This window comes from Cryptomeria japonica, chromosome 5 (assembly GCF_030272615.1).
Source record: "Cryptomeria japonica chromosome 5, Sugi_1.0, whole genome shotgun sequence".
In the NCBI taxonomy this organism is placed as follows: Eukaryota; Viridiplantae; Streptophyta; class Pinopsida; order Cupressales; family Cupressaceae; genus Cryptomeria; species Cryptomeria japonica.
Window position 1 is genome coordinate 836,297,118 of NC_081409.1, and position 17,229 is coordinate 836,314,346.

At 36.4% G+C, this 17,229-nt stretch overlaps 1 protein-coding gene across 1 annotated transcript in view; it reads right to left on the minus strand.

The window, feature by feature from the left end:
• Positions 1 to 7,793: 7,793 nt before the first annotated feature.
• Positions 7,794 to 17,229, minus strand: part of LOC131052710 (uncharacterized) — a 43,238-nt gene continuing 33,802 nt past the window's right edge. The window contains exons 4-5 of the mRNA XM_057987296.2: positions 8,316 to 8,378; positions 7,794 to 8,230 (exon numbers count right to left, since the gene is read on the minus strand). Of these exons, the coding sequence (XP_057843279.1) occupies positions 8,138 to 8,230; positions 8,316 to 8,378 (156 nt within the window). The 3' untranslated portion in view covers positions 7,794 to 8,137. The remainder of the gene's footprint in view (positions 8,231 to 8,315; positions 8,379 to 17,229) is intronic.

The following is a 17,229-nucleotide window of genomic DNA, read 5'->3' on the forward strand; positions in this document are numbered from 1 at the left end:
ATTTTTTGTTTGCCAAATGCAATGTTGACTGTTGGAACACAGATGCGATTATGTCCTTCACAAACGCGACTAGACAACACAGACGCTATTATGCCCGACACAGACGCGTTTCTGCAAATTTTGTGCAATTTTTCCAATCTGTGAAGTTGTTTTGTTGTGACCAAATCTGACTGCTTGACTGTTTTTCGTGACAAGAGGACACAGTGTTGATGAAGACCCAATGTTTGCAAGTGTTTAGACTCAAAATGACTCCAAGAAAAGTGTGTTGTTTGATGTAAAAATGTTTTGCATACACTTGAAGACACAAAAGACACAATGTTTTGTTGTTTGGTCTTGAATGTTTTGAATGTTTAACATAAGTCAAACACAATTCTTATGGCTGGCCAAAACAATAGTTGTTGATCCCACATGGGGTTTTACCCCCGAGGCTACGCTATTCAGAGCGGATACTTAGATGCTTGACCTCACTGGCTCCACCCTCGGCACTCACTTCTCGGGTCAGCCAAGCATCAGTCCCCATGAAAACTCCTCATGGCGAACTTTGTATCTCTACTAAGAACCGTATGTGTGTGGGCCGCTACCAGAAGTCCGACCTCCTGCCCCAACAACTAGAAGGATTTGGGCTTCTAAAACAAAAAGGTGCTAGTAAAGGCATCCGCTCGTGTGGCCATACATGCGGCACTTTCAGCTCTATAAATACAGAAGGCTCCCAGCCGGTAGGGGTTACGCCCTACAAATGATCAAATAAATTTGATCAAACGGGTTTATGGGGAGACATAGTGTCGGTATGAACTAATCAGCACACGTTATTCATAGTTTTCACCATGAATACATTTATTTATAGTGGTTCAGAAGAATATGGCTTTTCTTTTGCTACCACTTGGGTCGTTCTCTTCTCACTAGTAGTCCTAATGACCACACGGGAAGACAGGCCCTCTAAAGATTAAACAAAAAGAGCCTATTGCTCAAAGACACAAAAGACAATTATTCAATTTTAGTGCACCAATGGAAGTGTTTGCTAGTCTATGAAAACAAGGCACACAATAAAAATCCAAAAAAACCTTGCCAAGGACCTGCACCAAAGATTTGTTAGTAGTTTGGGTTGTTTTCAAATGATCACCCCTTCCTGCAAGCACACAAGTTAGGTAAATTTTAAAACCCAAAAGACTTTGTGAAAATAGGGGCCTTCAACCAAACGATTTTGCTTCCAAGACAAGGTGCACCAATTTTGTTAGCTAGATCTGAAAATGTTAGTTCAAAAATAAACCAGATCTGAAACCTTAAATGCAAAATCTGAAAACTGAATCAATAAAACTTCCAAAATTTTGAAACAGATGATACACAGACGCGATTACCCTTGACGCAGACGCGACTCTGCGACACAAACACGACTCTGTGTGGCACAGACGCGGATAAAAACCACAGACGCGCTTCCCAGACACAGACGCGGATAAAAATGACATAGACGTGTTTCCTTAACACAGACGCGCCTTTCGGAAACCTGCAAAATAAAAATTTGTCGAAAACACGGACGCGATTACCGATGTCACAGACGCGCCAAAAAATCAAAAACGCGATCCGAAAGTATGCAGACGCGAAAATGTCGAAAATGTTGTCGGAAATGCCAGATCTGCAACTTCAAACACAAAATCTGCAACAAAATGTTAAATGCAAAAGGGACAAGGGTCCCACCGGGCGTGCCAAAATGTGTATGGTGAAAATGGATAACAATAATAACAATATTGAAAGGCTAAATGAATTCAACCACAAAACCCTAGCCTAACAATCAACAAAGATCCACCATAACATATGAAGATTACCTAAGACAATGCAAATCACATGAAATCACAAAGATTATACCATCACATGTCCAATAGGGTTTTGATCTCCATTCTTCCTATCTCCATTGATCTTGCTTGATATATTTGCTCTCAGATTTTATGTGCACAAGAGCTCAACAAAGAACGGAATGTGGTTGCAAGTAGGATCGTAGTGTAGTCAATTGATCAAGTAGTTAGCTCATCAGCGCATTAGGGTTTGATAATGAAGGAAGCATCTCCTTATATAGAAGACACAATATGAAATGGAGGGATAAGATTGAGAGGTGTAAAGAAGGTCGGCTATGATTAGAGGGTAGGTAAAAGAAATAATAAAATAATGAAAGGGGTAGGTAGTGTATGAATTAAGAGATGAATGACATGTGTCATAGGTAGAAAAGGTTAATGAATTAATTAAATAAATAAAGATTTATTTAATTAATAGAAGAAGTGGGATCAATTAAATAAATAAGATATTTATTTAATTTAGGAAAATGATAATTTAAATAAATAAATGTATTTATTTTAAATGAGAAATAAGGCTAGAAGAGGATAAATGAATTAATTAAATAAATAAGGATTTATTTAATTAATAGAAGAATTAAGCTTAGATAATTAAATAAATAAAATATTTATTTAATTAGACATGACAATTTTAGGTGTCTACAGTAGTAATCAATATTGTCAACAAATTCAAGACCACATACCACCACAAGGGAGGTCTTGGCAGAAGGAAAAGGGTGGATCCCCTTGGCAAGATGAGCAGCAGATCTAGCCACATGAGCAAAGCTACGCCCACTAGTAGAAGGTCTGGAAACCTTAGAACCCGCAACATTGGCAGTTGCAGTGATACCAAACAGAGCAGCTCTAGTACCCACGAAAACACCCTCAGCAGAATGGGAGGGGGCACACAAGCCATCCAAAGCATCGCCCACGACACCAAGAGCATCAAAACTAGGGAGATCCACGACATCCCCAGCAGACAAAGGGAGGGCAGTAGCAGAAGCGGCCATTGCAACAAGGCAGTTCAAAATATCCAAGGCGGGAGAGTCGTTGAGGGCAGCGGTAGTACACATATTGTATTCAATGAAACATTATTGGAATGTTGGTGAAGCTACCTAAGTTGGAGAAAAAACCAACTAAATTACCTCAACTTATCACCTAGTTGATACAAGAATATCTTAGAAATCGAGCATTTAGTAGCAATCAACAACATTTTTCTTTCTTTTTTTGTATTTACTAGTCTAGTTAGTGAATAACTAAATATGATTTCCCATGGGAATGAAGCATGGACATCCTACTAGGCTTATATATGTTATTACCCATGTAGTTGAACCCTTATGAAGTTATACGCTCTACTTGGACGCCTGAAAAATAATCTTAGACTTCCTACCACTTGGCCACCTTTGGAAGACAATATATTACAAGCTATGATGCAACATTCAATGTGAAGGTTACTTATGATAACATCTATGACATGTAAGAGCATATATGATGTATCATTGATTGGGGGGTTACATGCAAGAGTTCTTTTGACTTGTCCATAATGATTCATGAGGAGGGGCACTCCACAAATGGAAATTTTAGTCAATTGCAAAATATTGTCCCAAAAAGGAGTGTTGCACTTGGCCTCCATTTGATGAATTGAAAGATGGCACTCCATTTAGGGTTTCATCCTCAAATAGGGCATTGGAAATTTGGAGGGCTCTACTAGTTGATCTGAAGTAAACAAGATCTTGGGGAGGGGGAGAAGTTGATTGCACTATTTTTGCAATTTAGGGAGCAAGGAGGCAAGTGGATTGCTTTGTAGAGATTGGGAGTTGTTTGATTTTGCAATGAAATTGTAAGGGTTGTTTAACTTGCAAGGAAAATTTGTTAGTTGTTTGTTTTTGTTAGAAAATAGGCATTTGGTAGGGGACAATCTCATTTTTTTTAGATTTCCAATGCATGCATAAAGCTCCTTGCATCCTAAATAGAATCAAATTTATTATTTGATGGATCCTTATGCATGTTTAGATCTATGAAGTTGCATGTGTTTAAACAAAGTGGTCTAAGTCTTTGTGTAAGTCAAGTTATAATATTTGAGTAGTGCAAAATTATGTGTCAAATTAGTGTTGGTTGCAAGGCCAAGATCGCCATTCATTTGGTCCCCATCCTTGACTACGTCAAATGGGATCAAAGTTTATTTGATTCCTATACGAGTGAGTTTGTGAGTTATCATAGTATGTTTTGTTCTTATGAGAGTGAAAGTAGCATGATACCCAAAGGTGCAAAAGCATACAAAGAAAAAATGGAAAACATCTTCCTATATAAGGTGGTGAATGAAACTATGTCCTACTTGTCATAAGAGTGTGTTTGGTTGGCCAATGTATCATAATGATCCCTACCCTCTTCTAAATGGAAAGAAAGGTGAGGGGACCTACAAGTGCATGTAAAAAGTGAGAAGTGGAGTGACATACCATTGTTTGAGAAGTAAAGTCTATAGAGGAAAAAGGGAGACTTTGTTCAACCATCTCAATGATTGGAAAAGGGGAAAAGATAGAAGTTCTAAGCTTTACTAAGAATTTGAACCCAAAAGAACTAGTAGCTTGGATGAATAAGATTGAAGAAGATTTCGATTTTGAATGGATCAAAGATCTAGAGGGTGAATATAGTATAACTAAATTGAAGGGTTATTGTCACATAATGATGAAAGTTGTTAGTAGACAAAAACTAGAAAGGAAATGCACATATCACTACATGGGACGAGATGGTGGCTTAGATAAAGGGAAATTCCTTCCCATGAAGTACATATTTTTTAATTATACAAGTAAACCAAGTTTTCAAGGGGTTCAAGTACCCTTTACAACAAACATCAACCAACACAAAAGCTAGGCAATAGCTAAGTTGCCCCACAACAACCACTACACAAGAACAACCAAACCACAACCACCCAAAGGAACAATAGGCCAAACAAAAACTAGCCCCCACATAGTAACATGCACACCCAAAACATGTGTATTAGAAATAGGACCATAAATTACAAGCCATTGCTACTGAAGAAATTTCAAAACCTAAGACAAATGGAGATGTTAGTTAAAAATATATACTTAATTTTATTGTCTTGGCTATGAAATCGTCTTATAGTAAAACTGAACAAGAGAAAGTAGCCAAATATGTTAATGGTTTGAGGTTGAGGATACAAAAGTTGACTTTGTTGAGGGATTATACTTTGGCGGTGTAATATCAATTTGCCTTGAAGAAAAAAGATAAGGAAAGACATTAAAAAAAAAGTTAGTGCATGAAGAAATTGAGGGTTAAGTTTTACAAATACAAGGAGAGACCTATTCAAATGAATGTGAGGAACTTTAGAATTGTATACTTTGAGGAGCCCAGTGAGTCAAGCCTTCCAAGGGAGTTGTTTAAAATGTGATATGTATAGCCATAGAACCTTCAAATTTTATTAAAGGACGACGTAATGTAACGATGGAAATAGAAGTTCCCCAACAAGACACTCATCTTACCAAATTGCATTAAATGAAGATGGTGGGTCAAATAGCTTAGAAGGATTGATTACTACCTAAGAACCAAAGAGTAACTTATTTCTAAAGAAGTGTACCTTGAAGACCACTAGGAAGTAAGTGTAGTCATTCCTAAGACATTGAGTTTTCAAGAACAAAAGCAAGTTACAAGATAAGCCAAGACATCAAAATTTCAAGATCAAAAGCAAGTTACAAGATAACCAAAGACGTCGTTTTTCAAAGATCAAAAGCAATTTGCAAGATAAGTGTTGTGAATTACAATTCTAGGTTGTGCAAAAAATCTAGTGTCCACCGAGGTCATACAAAAACTATATTTGAGATGTGTGTCATCTTCATTACTCTACAAGTGTGTTGATAGTAGAGGGTCATCAATTGGCAATAAAGTAGTTTGAGTTTGATGTGAATATTGGCAAATGTAGAGAGTATTATGTGACATTGTTTTGTCATATCTTGTTGTCGAGACCATGGAAATATAATAATGAAGCATTATATAATAGGAAAACTATTCATGTGTGTTAAGAAGAAGCACACAAGGCATGTGTTGCTTGTGTTAAAGGGAAGGGAGGATAAAGGAGAGCATAAAGATCTTATGGTTATATATTTCAACATGTATGATTTGCATGAGACCAAGATTCAAAATGAAGCTCATAGGGATCAAGTGATCAAAGAAGCCACAAAGTTGACAAAGTTAGTGGGAAAATGCCCTTTAGAGGATATAATACTAATATTTGCAATATCACATTAATAATCATAGACAAGCAAATTAAGTTGCAACCAAAGTTCATTCTTACAACTAAAAATGAGAAATAATTCAACAAAATCATGAATAGAGTTGATTAAGAAAATCATGTTATAGAGACTAGATACAAAGGTAGTATGGATTACAAACAAAAGAGAACATATCATTAAGCATATATACAAATATAAGGAAAGGGAAGAGCAATGGATAGAGGTGAGTGAATGCAAGCCAAAGAAATTTCTACACAAAAAGAAAAAACAATGCAAAAAATAATCCATCGTAGGAGGTGGTTGTGTTATGATGAACAGTTGTCCACAAGGAAGCGTGGAAGTGGGAATGAAGGCCCACACCTAATGAAGGAGAATAGGATATGAACCTACCAAAAGCTAGAAGATGTGGAGGGTGAGCATGGGCACAAACCAAAAGAATGGCCTCCACAAACTTATACCTAGGATGTCTAGTACAAAGGATGTCTCAAGAATCAGGCTATCGACATCAATCAGCAATACTTTTCTCTTATTTTTTGAATTTCCTAGACTAATTATTGAATAATTGAACATGACACCCCGTGAAGGAAGAAAGGACATCCAACTAGGCCTATATATTTGGATATTTGGAGAGCTTTTCCAATTGGTTTGCAAGAAGCAAGGAGACCTTGGGGAGGGAGAAAAGTTTACTGCATTGTTGTTTGCGATGCAGAGAGCAAGAGGCAAGTGGAATCGTGGAGCTTTTATTTTAGGGGAAGTTCGGGAGATATTTGTAATTGTTTGAAAAGAGAAATTCCACAGAAGAAATTAAAGTTTCTATAGATTTCAAATACGTGTAAACTCCTCATATCTTGAGTAAAATCAGATTTATTGTCTAATGGATCCCCATGCATGTTCAACTGTCAAGTTGCATGTGTTCAAACTGAGTTGCTGAAATCTCTATGTGGGTTGAGTTACCATAATTGAGTAGTTAGTTTGAAATTATATGGATGAATCAAATGTTGTTGGCCGCAAAGACTAGGTTTTTCATCTATTTGGCCCCCCATCACTGGTACATTGAGATACATATTCAGCTGTTATAATTGTCACATGCTTAAATGTTTTCTGGTTTTATTTTATGAAATCAACATATAGTACAGTTGCTAACCCACATAAGAAAGTTGGTCAACACTCGGTGAATCAGACCATATAAAGCATATTTTTTGTGTTTGTAATACTTGTCTCGTGGACCCGATATCAAGATATTGGTAGAATCCAGGAAGAGCGTTTTGTTGGATAGAGTGCAGGAACCTATGGTCTTAGGAAACAATAACAATTTTTTACAAAATTCTTCGCAGAACTCAAATAGTGTAGTGTAAATATCCTTTCCATGTGTCACCATGTATTTGATTTAAAAACAAATTCCACAACAAAAAGTTGACAAAATTAAATGCATCTTTCAAATGAAACAATTGACGTGCATAGAAGGCAGATTGGATGACCTGTTCTTGAGAATGCCTTCAAGAGCTTCATATGAAAGACTCTTCTATAAAGTTTCAGAAGAAGCTGAGTGTATATCAGAGTTCTTGAATCCAAGGGAAAAAATAATGCCAAGCATGAAAATAGAATCAGCTGTGAAAAACACAAGATGACCATTAAAAAACACATAGGCGAGCATACTAGGCATGTACCAGCATGCAAAGCAGCCAGAGATATAAAATGAAATTGGCCCCACAACTAAACCAGCGGCAAGATAAAACTAGAAGCACCCTGAAATTTATGATTGGTATCTCAATGATTGAATAGATTATTTGTGATAAGCAGGAGGTATTTTCTGCAGTGTGTCAAATTATGATATTTCTATCAAGATTCATCAATTATGGATCAGTGAGTTTGACTTGAAACCTGATAGCAATATCAAAATTATTTATGATTAACTGCTTATAATGTCATTCCATCATCAACAAAGGTGATGTAACGGATCATTTCTATTTAGAGAAATTTCCTCTTAATCAAACTCAGCTTCATGTGATGCTTCATTTGCTACAAATGCTCAAAAACACCCTTCTCTAGGTATCTATTCCACAGTTCAATTCATCTGTTTTTCCCACGAACAAATTTAGGCCTTGAAGCCTTTCGTTCCATTTTCTCCCTTTTCCTCCGTGACTTTTCATCCTCTGGTTCCTCCTATAACAAAATCAGAGGAAATTAGATTATTTTCTCAGTATATCTTCTTTCATATACATTTGGCACTAAATGAATCTCAACTCACCGCCGAACTCTGGAACCATCCCTTGGAAATATCATAAAGCTTGTAAGCAGCAAAAGCAGGAATCTGGATAACACATTAATTACATGATATTTAGACCAACAGAACTGCATATAGATCTAACCAGAAATATGTTTCAGAAATTGTTAATGTAACTCTGTCATTCACAATTTTCATCTTTTCAAAATTTTAAAAACTATAGGTGAAAATTTATGTACAGAATCAGACAATAGATTTGTAAATGTATACCATAAAATTGAGAAAGTAGTCCATCGCATAAAAAAAGGTCAAGAGTTGTACAAAGGAATTGAAGGGTCAAATGCCATTTATTAAATGTATAAACGTCATTATTTAATGGAGAAGCAAAATCCATCAACATAATGTATTGTACTTGTCGTGCATTATCTATTTGTTATGACAACAAAGGCAAAGACAACAGATTAATGGCACTTGACAACATCTAATGATATGGAATTTTTTGAATGACAGCAAAAGTAAGGAATTAATCATTACAATGAACCTTAGCTTTTTTTTCATAATGTACCAGCCATGTCAAGATAGAACTAAATCCAAGCACGAATTATTGGAAATAGAATAGGTGCTGCAGTGGATGGAAAATAATGGAGAAATGGTAATCAGCAGAGAGGAGGATATGCAATTGTAGGTGGTGGAATGAATGTAGAACAAGATGATGTGAAATTGCTTCAAGAACTCTTAACAATGAGCAATAACAGAAAGATAAAAAATGATAAAATACCATAATTTTTAAGCATTCTTGCCATACAGATGCATAAAGCAGAAAACCTATAAACAGGAAAGAAACAGTTTTTCAAACTTTGTGAAGCTTTTTAGTGGCAGTATGAAACAAAGCAGATTCATGTTGGGAGAATCCCGTAGATAGTACATAAGAGATCCCAAGAAAACTGTAGGAATTGTGTTGCAAAAATCAAGGTAGATCTGATCAGTAACACCCAAAGCACTGGGGACGAATTGGGACATGGACAATGAGGCATGTCACAGCCTTTTCACATGCCATCTTTTAAACTTTTAAGGTGTTTAATTCCGTTTTCCATGATCGTTTCTATTTTTTCTTCATTCAATTTGAACCTAGTGAATATCATAGGATGATATGTTGTCCATAGGTGCTAATATCATTTGGTGTTAGAGAAATATAAGTTGTTGAAGTCACGAGTTGTGTTCTGTCATATTTTCCTTAAGGCATTCTTTTACAAATAAGGAGTAGCATTTATATATGATAATTACATGAAAAGGTTCTAATAATTAAAACTAAGTCATCCTCCAAGACATGGTTGGGTTTGGATAATTGACCTGAATTAAAATTTCAGAGGAACAAGACTCGGCAAGTACTCACATAGTCACAACACAAGGCTCTCTCAGCAAATTTTACCTATGTCTACCCAAGCCTGCCAAAACCCTCAAAAAAAAAAGAATACAAAAGCAATGAATCTTTTTTTTATTTTACATCTAAAAAATCATTTTACTACTATTTGAAAAGTTATTGAGTTATTATAAAGCTTTTACCAAGTTTTGGACGAGATTTTTCACTGATGCCAAGTCTAAAACTGAAAATAGCTTGCCATTACTTGCCAAGATCAAGACGTGTGAAATTGTGCCTAATAGTTTATAAGGACGATATGAAATGGTGAAGCTATTGAAAATCCAGTGGAACAGTCACCATAGGCTTACAGGAAGTGTATTGCAAAATCAAGCAAATGAAGATAGAAGATAAGATAAACTTTGAACAATATTTCATAACAAGCTAGCTGTGAAGCTGGGGTAAATTGGACCAGTGTGTTGAGACTCGAAGAGTCTCCACAACAACATGTGAATCCAAGTCCAAGGCACAGGCTGTGTATCTGTACCCTCAATGAATTTGAGAGCCAAGACTCACGAGTCTGCTGACACATCCTAATTACCAAACTCAACCCAAGTATGCCAAAAAGAAGAAGAATAAAAATATAAAACAAAACAAAAACCATTAATAACAGTTCTTTATATATTAACTTATTGCATATTTTTAAAAATAGCCAAGTATATTGACATTGAAAAACAAGCCATGCCTTCCCATGGAACGTAGATTGCACAGTTAAGCTGTTGAAAGATACTGATAGTGCTTGCAGGATCAAATCCCCTGCTTCAACCACTGCATGATGTTAAGGGAAGCTCATGTGGCCAGAGGTTATAGGGGCTAAATAATTAGGACCTCATAAATGGGGTTCTGGCTAGTATCAATTCCTCTGTATCAAAAAAAGAAAGCCATGCCTCACAATTGTGCCAACCAGCATTATTAATATTGTGTCAAGTGCCATGTCAAACAGCAAGAACAAAACACTTTCATTCACATTGCCTGATTCCAATCTGTTTTCGACCTCTTTCATGTTTCTGAAATTTGATCACTGAGTTACTTGCAAGAAATTTGATCACCAAGTTACTTGCAAGAAATTTGATCAGCAAGTTAAGCAAGAGCTTTCTGATATTTGATCAGCCACATCAATTGAGCAGGAACTTCCTGGAAATTTGATCAGCTGGGTTACTCACGTGGGAACTTGCCTCTCAGCAAGGACATGTCCAGGCGAGTCTGCCAAACTCTCAAATTATTGCATGGCAAATCCATCAGTCGGACTCATCAGGATGCAGGCTGGACACATGTAGGCAGTTTAGACAGTGAAAAAATACTGTTTTTCTTCTATTTAAACCCACACCCCTAGCAATTCCTCATGCAGCATTTGGAGTATTACTTGAAAGAATTTGAGAATGCTTAGAGTAGATTTGTGCGACAAATTATGGAAATTCAGATTTCCATGTCAGAAGATTTTTCTTTTATTCTTTTTTTTCTGAAGCATTACAAGCATGTTAATTCCTTCCAAACTATCAAAATTACGTTTTTAAAAAATGATATCCATCATTGAACTCAATTTCATAAACTCTAATTCCGAATTTGGTTTTTTTGAATGAAATTGCTGTTTTTTAAGATTCTACATAGGGTTTTCGATTTAGGGGGATTAAATATTGTTTTGGTTAATTTTTTTTATGTTATTGTTGTTCAATTACTTTTGAGATGCATTTTATATTTTTTTTAAAATAGTATTAAAATTGTTGCTTTTAAGTTTAAATGTTTTTTTAATATTTAAACATGCAAATTAAAATTAGCATACATTGCCATCTACATCAAGCTCAATGTTAGAAAATAGAAAGTCGTCCTACAGACACCACTCGAAAATATGGAGCAATTGGACAAACCCAAGTAAGTGTTATTTGCTACTTCTGTGGTATGGATGTTCATAGATGCACGAACTGCCTTGATTACCCTATTGCATGCATTATTTTCTATGATGTCAAGCTGCATCCCAATAACATAGACGAGGCAAAACAACAGATGCAACCAACACCTACATTGTTGGATCAAAAGAAATTAAAAAGGCAAGGACACGAGCACCCATAGAAACAACAATAATCCATACTTGACGGCAAAATTTGGGGTAGATATGGCAAAGATTGTGAACTATAGTAGTGGTCTGCACATAATATGCAGCACAACTACCTCATCCAGCTTGAGCAAAGCCCAATCATAGGGCTTTTTTATACTTATAAACACACCTAGAGAACAACCTTCATTGCATAGCATAGGGAGAAACAAGGCTACAGAAGGAAACAAATAATCCATGTGAATTTCCAATATTACCACAACCTTCCCTTCAACATGATGAAGAGCCCATATTGGGAGCATTTGATCACTACATTGACAATTGCAAGAAAAGGGTAGAAGGTACCCTATCCAAAAGACACAAGTGAATGGTTTGGTTACAGCTCTATCTGATAAAATAAGTACATGAACTAATAATAGAGATGACAATGCATACAAAATACAGGAATAAAATATATCTTTGTTCACACAATATTATTACAGAAGAAGACCAGAGATGATCAAGCAAGGATCAGAGTCCGACTAGATCATCCTACTTTTCTTGACAATACAATGTATTTAAAGGACCTAACGAATACTGAGAGAAACATAACCGTCAACCAACTGACACTTATAACTACTCAAACACTAATACAAACAATTAATACACAGTTGAATAACTGATATTATCAAAACATTACAATAGACATTGTACGCTAACTACATCATCCCCCCCTCCCTGCCCGCCCCCCCCCCGCCCAACCAAAAAAAAGAAAGAAAGAGTCAACTTCCAAACGACAAGTAAACATCAAGTAATATTAGGGAAGACTAACAACGATAGTGTAGACGAAGACTCGTACACGAACTTAAAAATCAAATGATTGCAGTGGAGGTCTAGAAGCAATGCCCCCAATGGGGTTTGGGGCAATGCCCCTTGCAGGGTTCTAGGGGCAGCACAAATTAAGACCTTCAAAACCACACAAATTTTCATGGCACACATCATTTTCATGTTTTTTAAGGGGCAAGAAGCAATGCTAACAAAGCCAAATAGTAGAGATTTTGGAGTGTTTCGCCAACATATGATGTCAACCAGGAATTGAATTGCTGGTCATACACTCTCCCCAAGATGACATATGATGTGATCGACCTCCTATGAACATTGTCACATCATGTGTGAGTGTTGTCTAATGATGTACAATCTGGAAGTGCACCCACCATATACTGTGATGTTCGACAATGATGATGATCTTTGCCCATTGTACAATGCAAGTGAAATCTCTACAGGAGGGTTGTATGATGAAGAGACATTCTCTAAAGGGATTGGCATTGTATAGTCTGCTGAAGGAAGTACAACATATGGTGCTGAAATGAAAGTTGTCATAGAATGAAGATTGAAGTAGGGACACCGCCATATGGTATAGAAGGTGGAATAATAATGTACTTTTGGAGCAGGTAATCATCATCGTATGCTGTATGGGGAGAACAATTAACAACCATATGTTGCAATAGGGAGTCGTCAAATGATGAGAGGAGAGGGCCATTGTGTGATGAGTCGAAGGGGTCATATAATGTGTGACATTCAAGTGACTTGCCAAAACCACACCTAATGCTGTGAAAATAAAGTCGTCGTTGAAGGAAGACAATCTATCACATAATGTGCAAAAGTGTAAGGAAGATAAAGATGTCATTTTTGTTGTTGCCAACCAATGTAGAGAAGCCACCGTATGTTATAGGGAGCCAGCCATATGATGTAGCCAAAGTGCCTTTGTAGGCTAGGAAATGCCTTACATTTGTCGCTGCATGTGGTGAATTAGCCCAATCTATATGATGTAATGAAAACCTTCTTGCACAATGTGGAAGAGGGATAATGTTGTCCTACAATGGCATTTTATGCTTTCCTTCATTAATGGTGTAAATGTCATACAATGTAATTCAGATGACACCATACAATGAAGAAAATGTATAGATGGCAAGGTTGTACATTCTCTCTAAATTTTATGAGAAGATGATTTGATTTGACCAATATTTGAACACCACAAATTAAAAAAATTTGCTCTTAGTACTTGGAGATGTACCATCCATAATTTTGCATTCTTTCATCAGTTGCTCTTTACAAGTTGATGGAAATACATCATAATCCTCCAATTGCCAATAAAAGAGGCCACAAAGAGAATTTGTTTCATCCTTCGAACATGAATGTAACTCCAAAAGTCCTTTGTTGTTTGGTTCCATCAGACCCTGATCCTCTATCCATTCTTCACCAGAGTCCAAATTTGATGATCCAATGAACCTGCTTCCTCATTGATTGCTTGGTTTTTCAAATCGATTAGATATTTCTAACCCTTGTGCTCGATGGAGATTGTATTCTTTTTTCCAATTGTGATTGGCTTTGGCTGCTAATAGCTAACCCCTACTCAACAATGCATCGTACACTTTCTTCCTCAATGAAAGGACCGCAAAATTCAAAAAAAAATGATTGGGTTCCAATAATTAACTTATGTCCATTAAAACTCCAAGTACCTTGATACCTTGTTGATCTGCACCCACAAATTGAAAAGTAAGTGGTCAAATGGCTGGCTTGCGAAGACTTCTCCAAGTGTCTTCTGGAAGCACATTCACACCCAACCCGCCATCAACAATTGTAATGGTAAAATTCCTTCCAAGGATCTCCATATTCACCACCGTTGGCTTCTTTGTCATGTTGACAATCAGTAACATTGGATCAATCACTTAGTCGCTTGATAGTGGATGTTCATTTATTGGATCTTCATTCTCACCATATTCCAATTGGGTCATAGCAAGCACCATCTTATTCTCCTTCAATACAATAGCATTTCGAAGTTCAAGAATACTTTGTCATAAATCCATTACTTTGACTCATACGATAGTTTTCGCCTTATTTTATTTTTGTTGGATTGCAATTGACTTGTTACCATACTTGCATTTGCATTTGAGTGACAATGTTCCTTATCCATAGGATTCTCCACTTTTGCCCTTGCTTCATGGAGCCTTTCTTATTCTATACATGGGTCTGAGTACATAGCCTTCTTTACTTGGGCACGAGTAATGGCTGGTACTTCATTTTGCCTATAAAAATCACTTAGGTTAATGCTAGCCTTTTATTTTGGACATCCAGTGTCTTCATGGTCTCCAAGTCCACACCATTTGCATAGTAATTGCACTTTGTCCTACTTTTTCTAGCAATCTCTCGCAAAGTCTCCCCATTCACCACATTGCCAACATTGTATGATTGAACATCCTTTGGGGTCATACTGTATTTGATTTCACTCATTGATTTCAATAACCACTTGGAGATACATTATGCAGCTTTGATGGAGTGGACTTCTCTCCTTGTGTAAAGAGTACTTGTGTGCGCCTACTCTTCAAATTGTATGGGCACTCCATTATTGAATGAACCATAACCTGGCAAATCTCACAAAACATCTTCCTAGGACAATTACCTTCTGTGTGCCACTCAATTTTGCACTCTATACACCACAGTTCATTAGTTTTTTTGTTGGCTTCTTTCTCCACCTTCAATATTTTCATCATTTGGAGCATGTCCCTTCGAAATGTGTCATCCCCCCATCAAGGAATGTACCAGATCATAGCATTTATAAAACCATGATCGCAGCCTTACTGATTTAATCAAATTGCAGCCTTTAAACTATATTCCAGACAGCTGGCTTAAAGATAACAGTAGTTTAATTAAGAGTCATTTGATATTAATTTAAGGGAAATAATGATTATTAAAATAAATAAAGAAAATACTCTAATACAACAATTTCCTAAAATAAAAGATAATTAAATTTTAATTAAGGGTCAAGAGTTGTGAATAATGAAGAGGCATGACTTCTCCATCATATTGGGAAATATAAAGAGGTGAAGGATTCAATTGAAATGGACATCCAAGAAGTGATCATCATTGAAGACAAGATAAGCATTGGATCTAATAAACATTGCAGATTCAGACGATACATATATATATTGAACAGCAGTTACATATTTATCAAATACTGTGGTATGAAGTAGAATTAGCAATATGAATTGGCTGATTTGTTATTGAACTATCATTTGATAGGAAGTAGGAATGTATGCAGGTATTCTATTGCTTCTATTGTATGATTAATAATAAAATAGGAATGTATGCATAATTCATAATGATTCCTTTAAAGCTTCATCCACTCTGCCATTCTGCTATGGAGGGGAGATGTGGGCATATAAGGAAAGTAAGTAGCCTGATGGTCCATCGAGTTAAGTTGGAACGTCAAATGACGGATGTAATTCTGTGCCCTTGAACTTGACAGATAGAATCAGGTAGACTTCTATGATCTCCCATAGACTTCATAGCGTGGATGGAATGTTGAAATAAGCCTTAAGGGAACCCAGATACACATTATGTAAACTACAATGATGATTAAGATAATGTTCCTAACCCTAGTAGGAAAGATTGATCTTATATCAAACACGATTGAAGGGTCTCAATCAGGATCTAATTGGTAAAGTTACACCTCTAACCATCTGACATCTCTTATTTGAAAGGAATTTGTGATTTTAGGGCATTTACAAAAGGATAAGGGCAGTACTACCTTCATCACTTTTCTTAATGATGGATGTAGACCTTCAATGTGCTAATTTTTTAGACCATCAGCCATTTCTATTTCCAATTTTACCAAGAATTCTTTACGTCTACGATTATATGCTCCTATGTTTTCGTTCTCCTTTTGTATTGTAAATTTCTGCTACTATTTCATAATCATCACAAAGCAGTTTAAACTCTTCTTCAAAGGCCTTCTTTAATCTCTCCTAAGATGGCTGGAAAAGATCGTAGCCAAATTGCTTTATCATCTTGCCCATTTGTTGTCCAGATTGTTTCACATGTCCTACAGTGCCTAACGAGATCCCCCAGTCCATTACCTATAAGCTTGGTAAATTTTTTCTTTTCTCCACTAGGACTTGCCATGGTTTTATTCTAATGCAAACCTAGTGCCTACAATTTGCTTTCTCGAGAGCTTTGATTCAAATGATTTGGTGCTTCTCTTGCACTCTTAGTCACATAGCAATCCTCAACTCTTCCCTTAACTTCAGCCTCCTACACACTTGTTTTGCCTTCAAATTTTCTTTTATACACCCTTGGCTCGACTTCTCCTTCAATTGACAACCTTTCAATGCCCCAAGGGCTACAGGCTACTCTCATACAACTTTGTGAAGGAATGTGACTTCTTCTCCCAACTTCTCTCATTTAGAAAAGGTTGTCTTGACTTTTCAACTTGACTATGTTCTCGAAAAAGGCTTTGACTTGGGAATCATCTAGTTGTATTTTCCTTGAGTGTTTCTCGTAATCTTCTCCTTTGATCCCTTTGCCTCAATTATCCTTAAAGATCACCTGATCTCGTGGTCTTGACCACCTTGTGGTCTCTTCTCACCCTTATTAGGATCTAAGGGCATGAATCACTCAAATCTGACCCAATTTATTTTAAGGTAATGGCATCA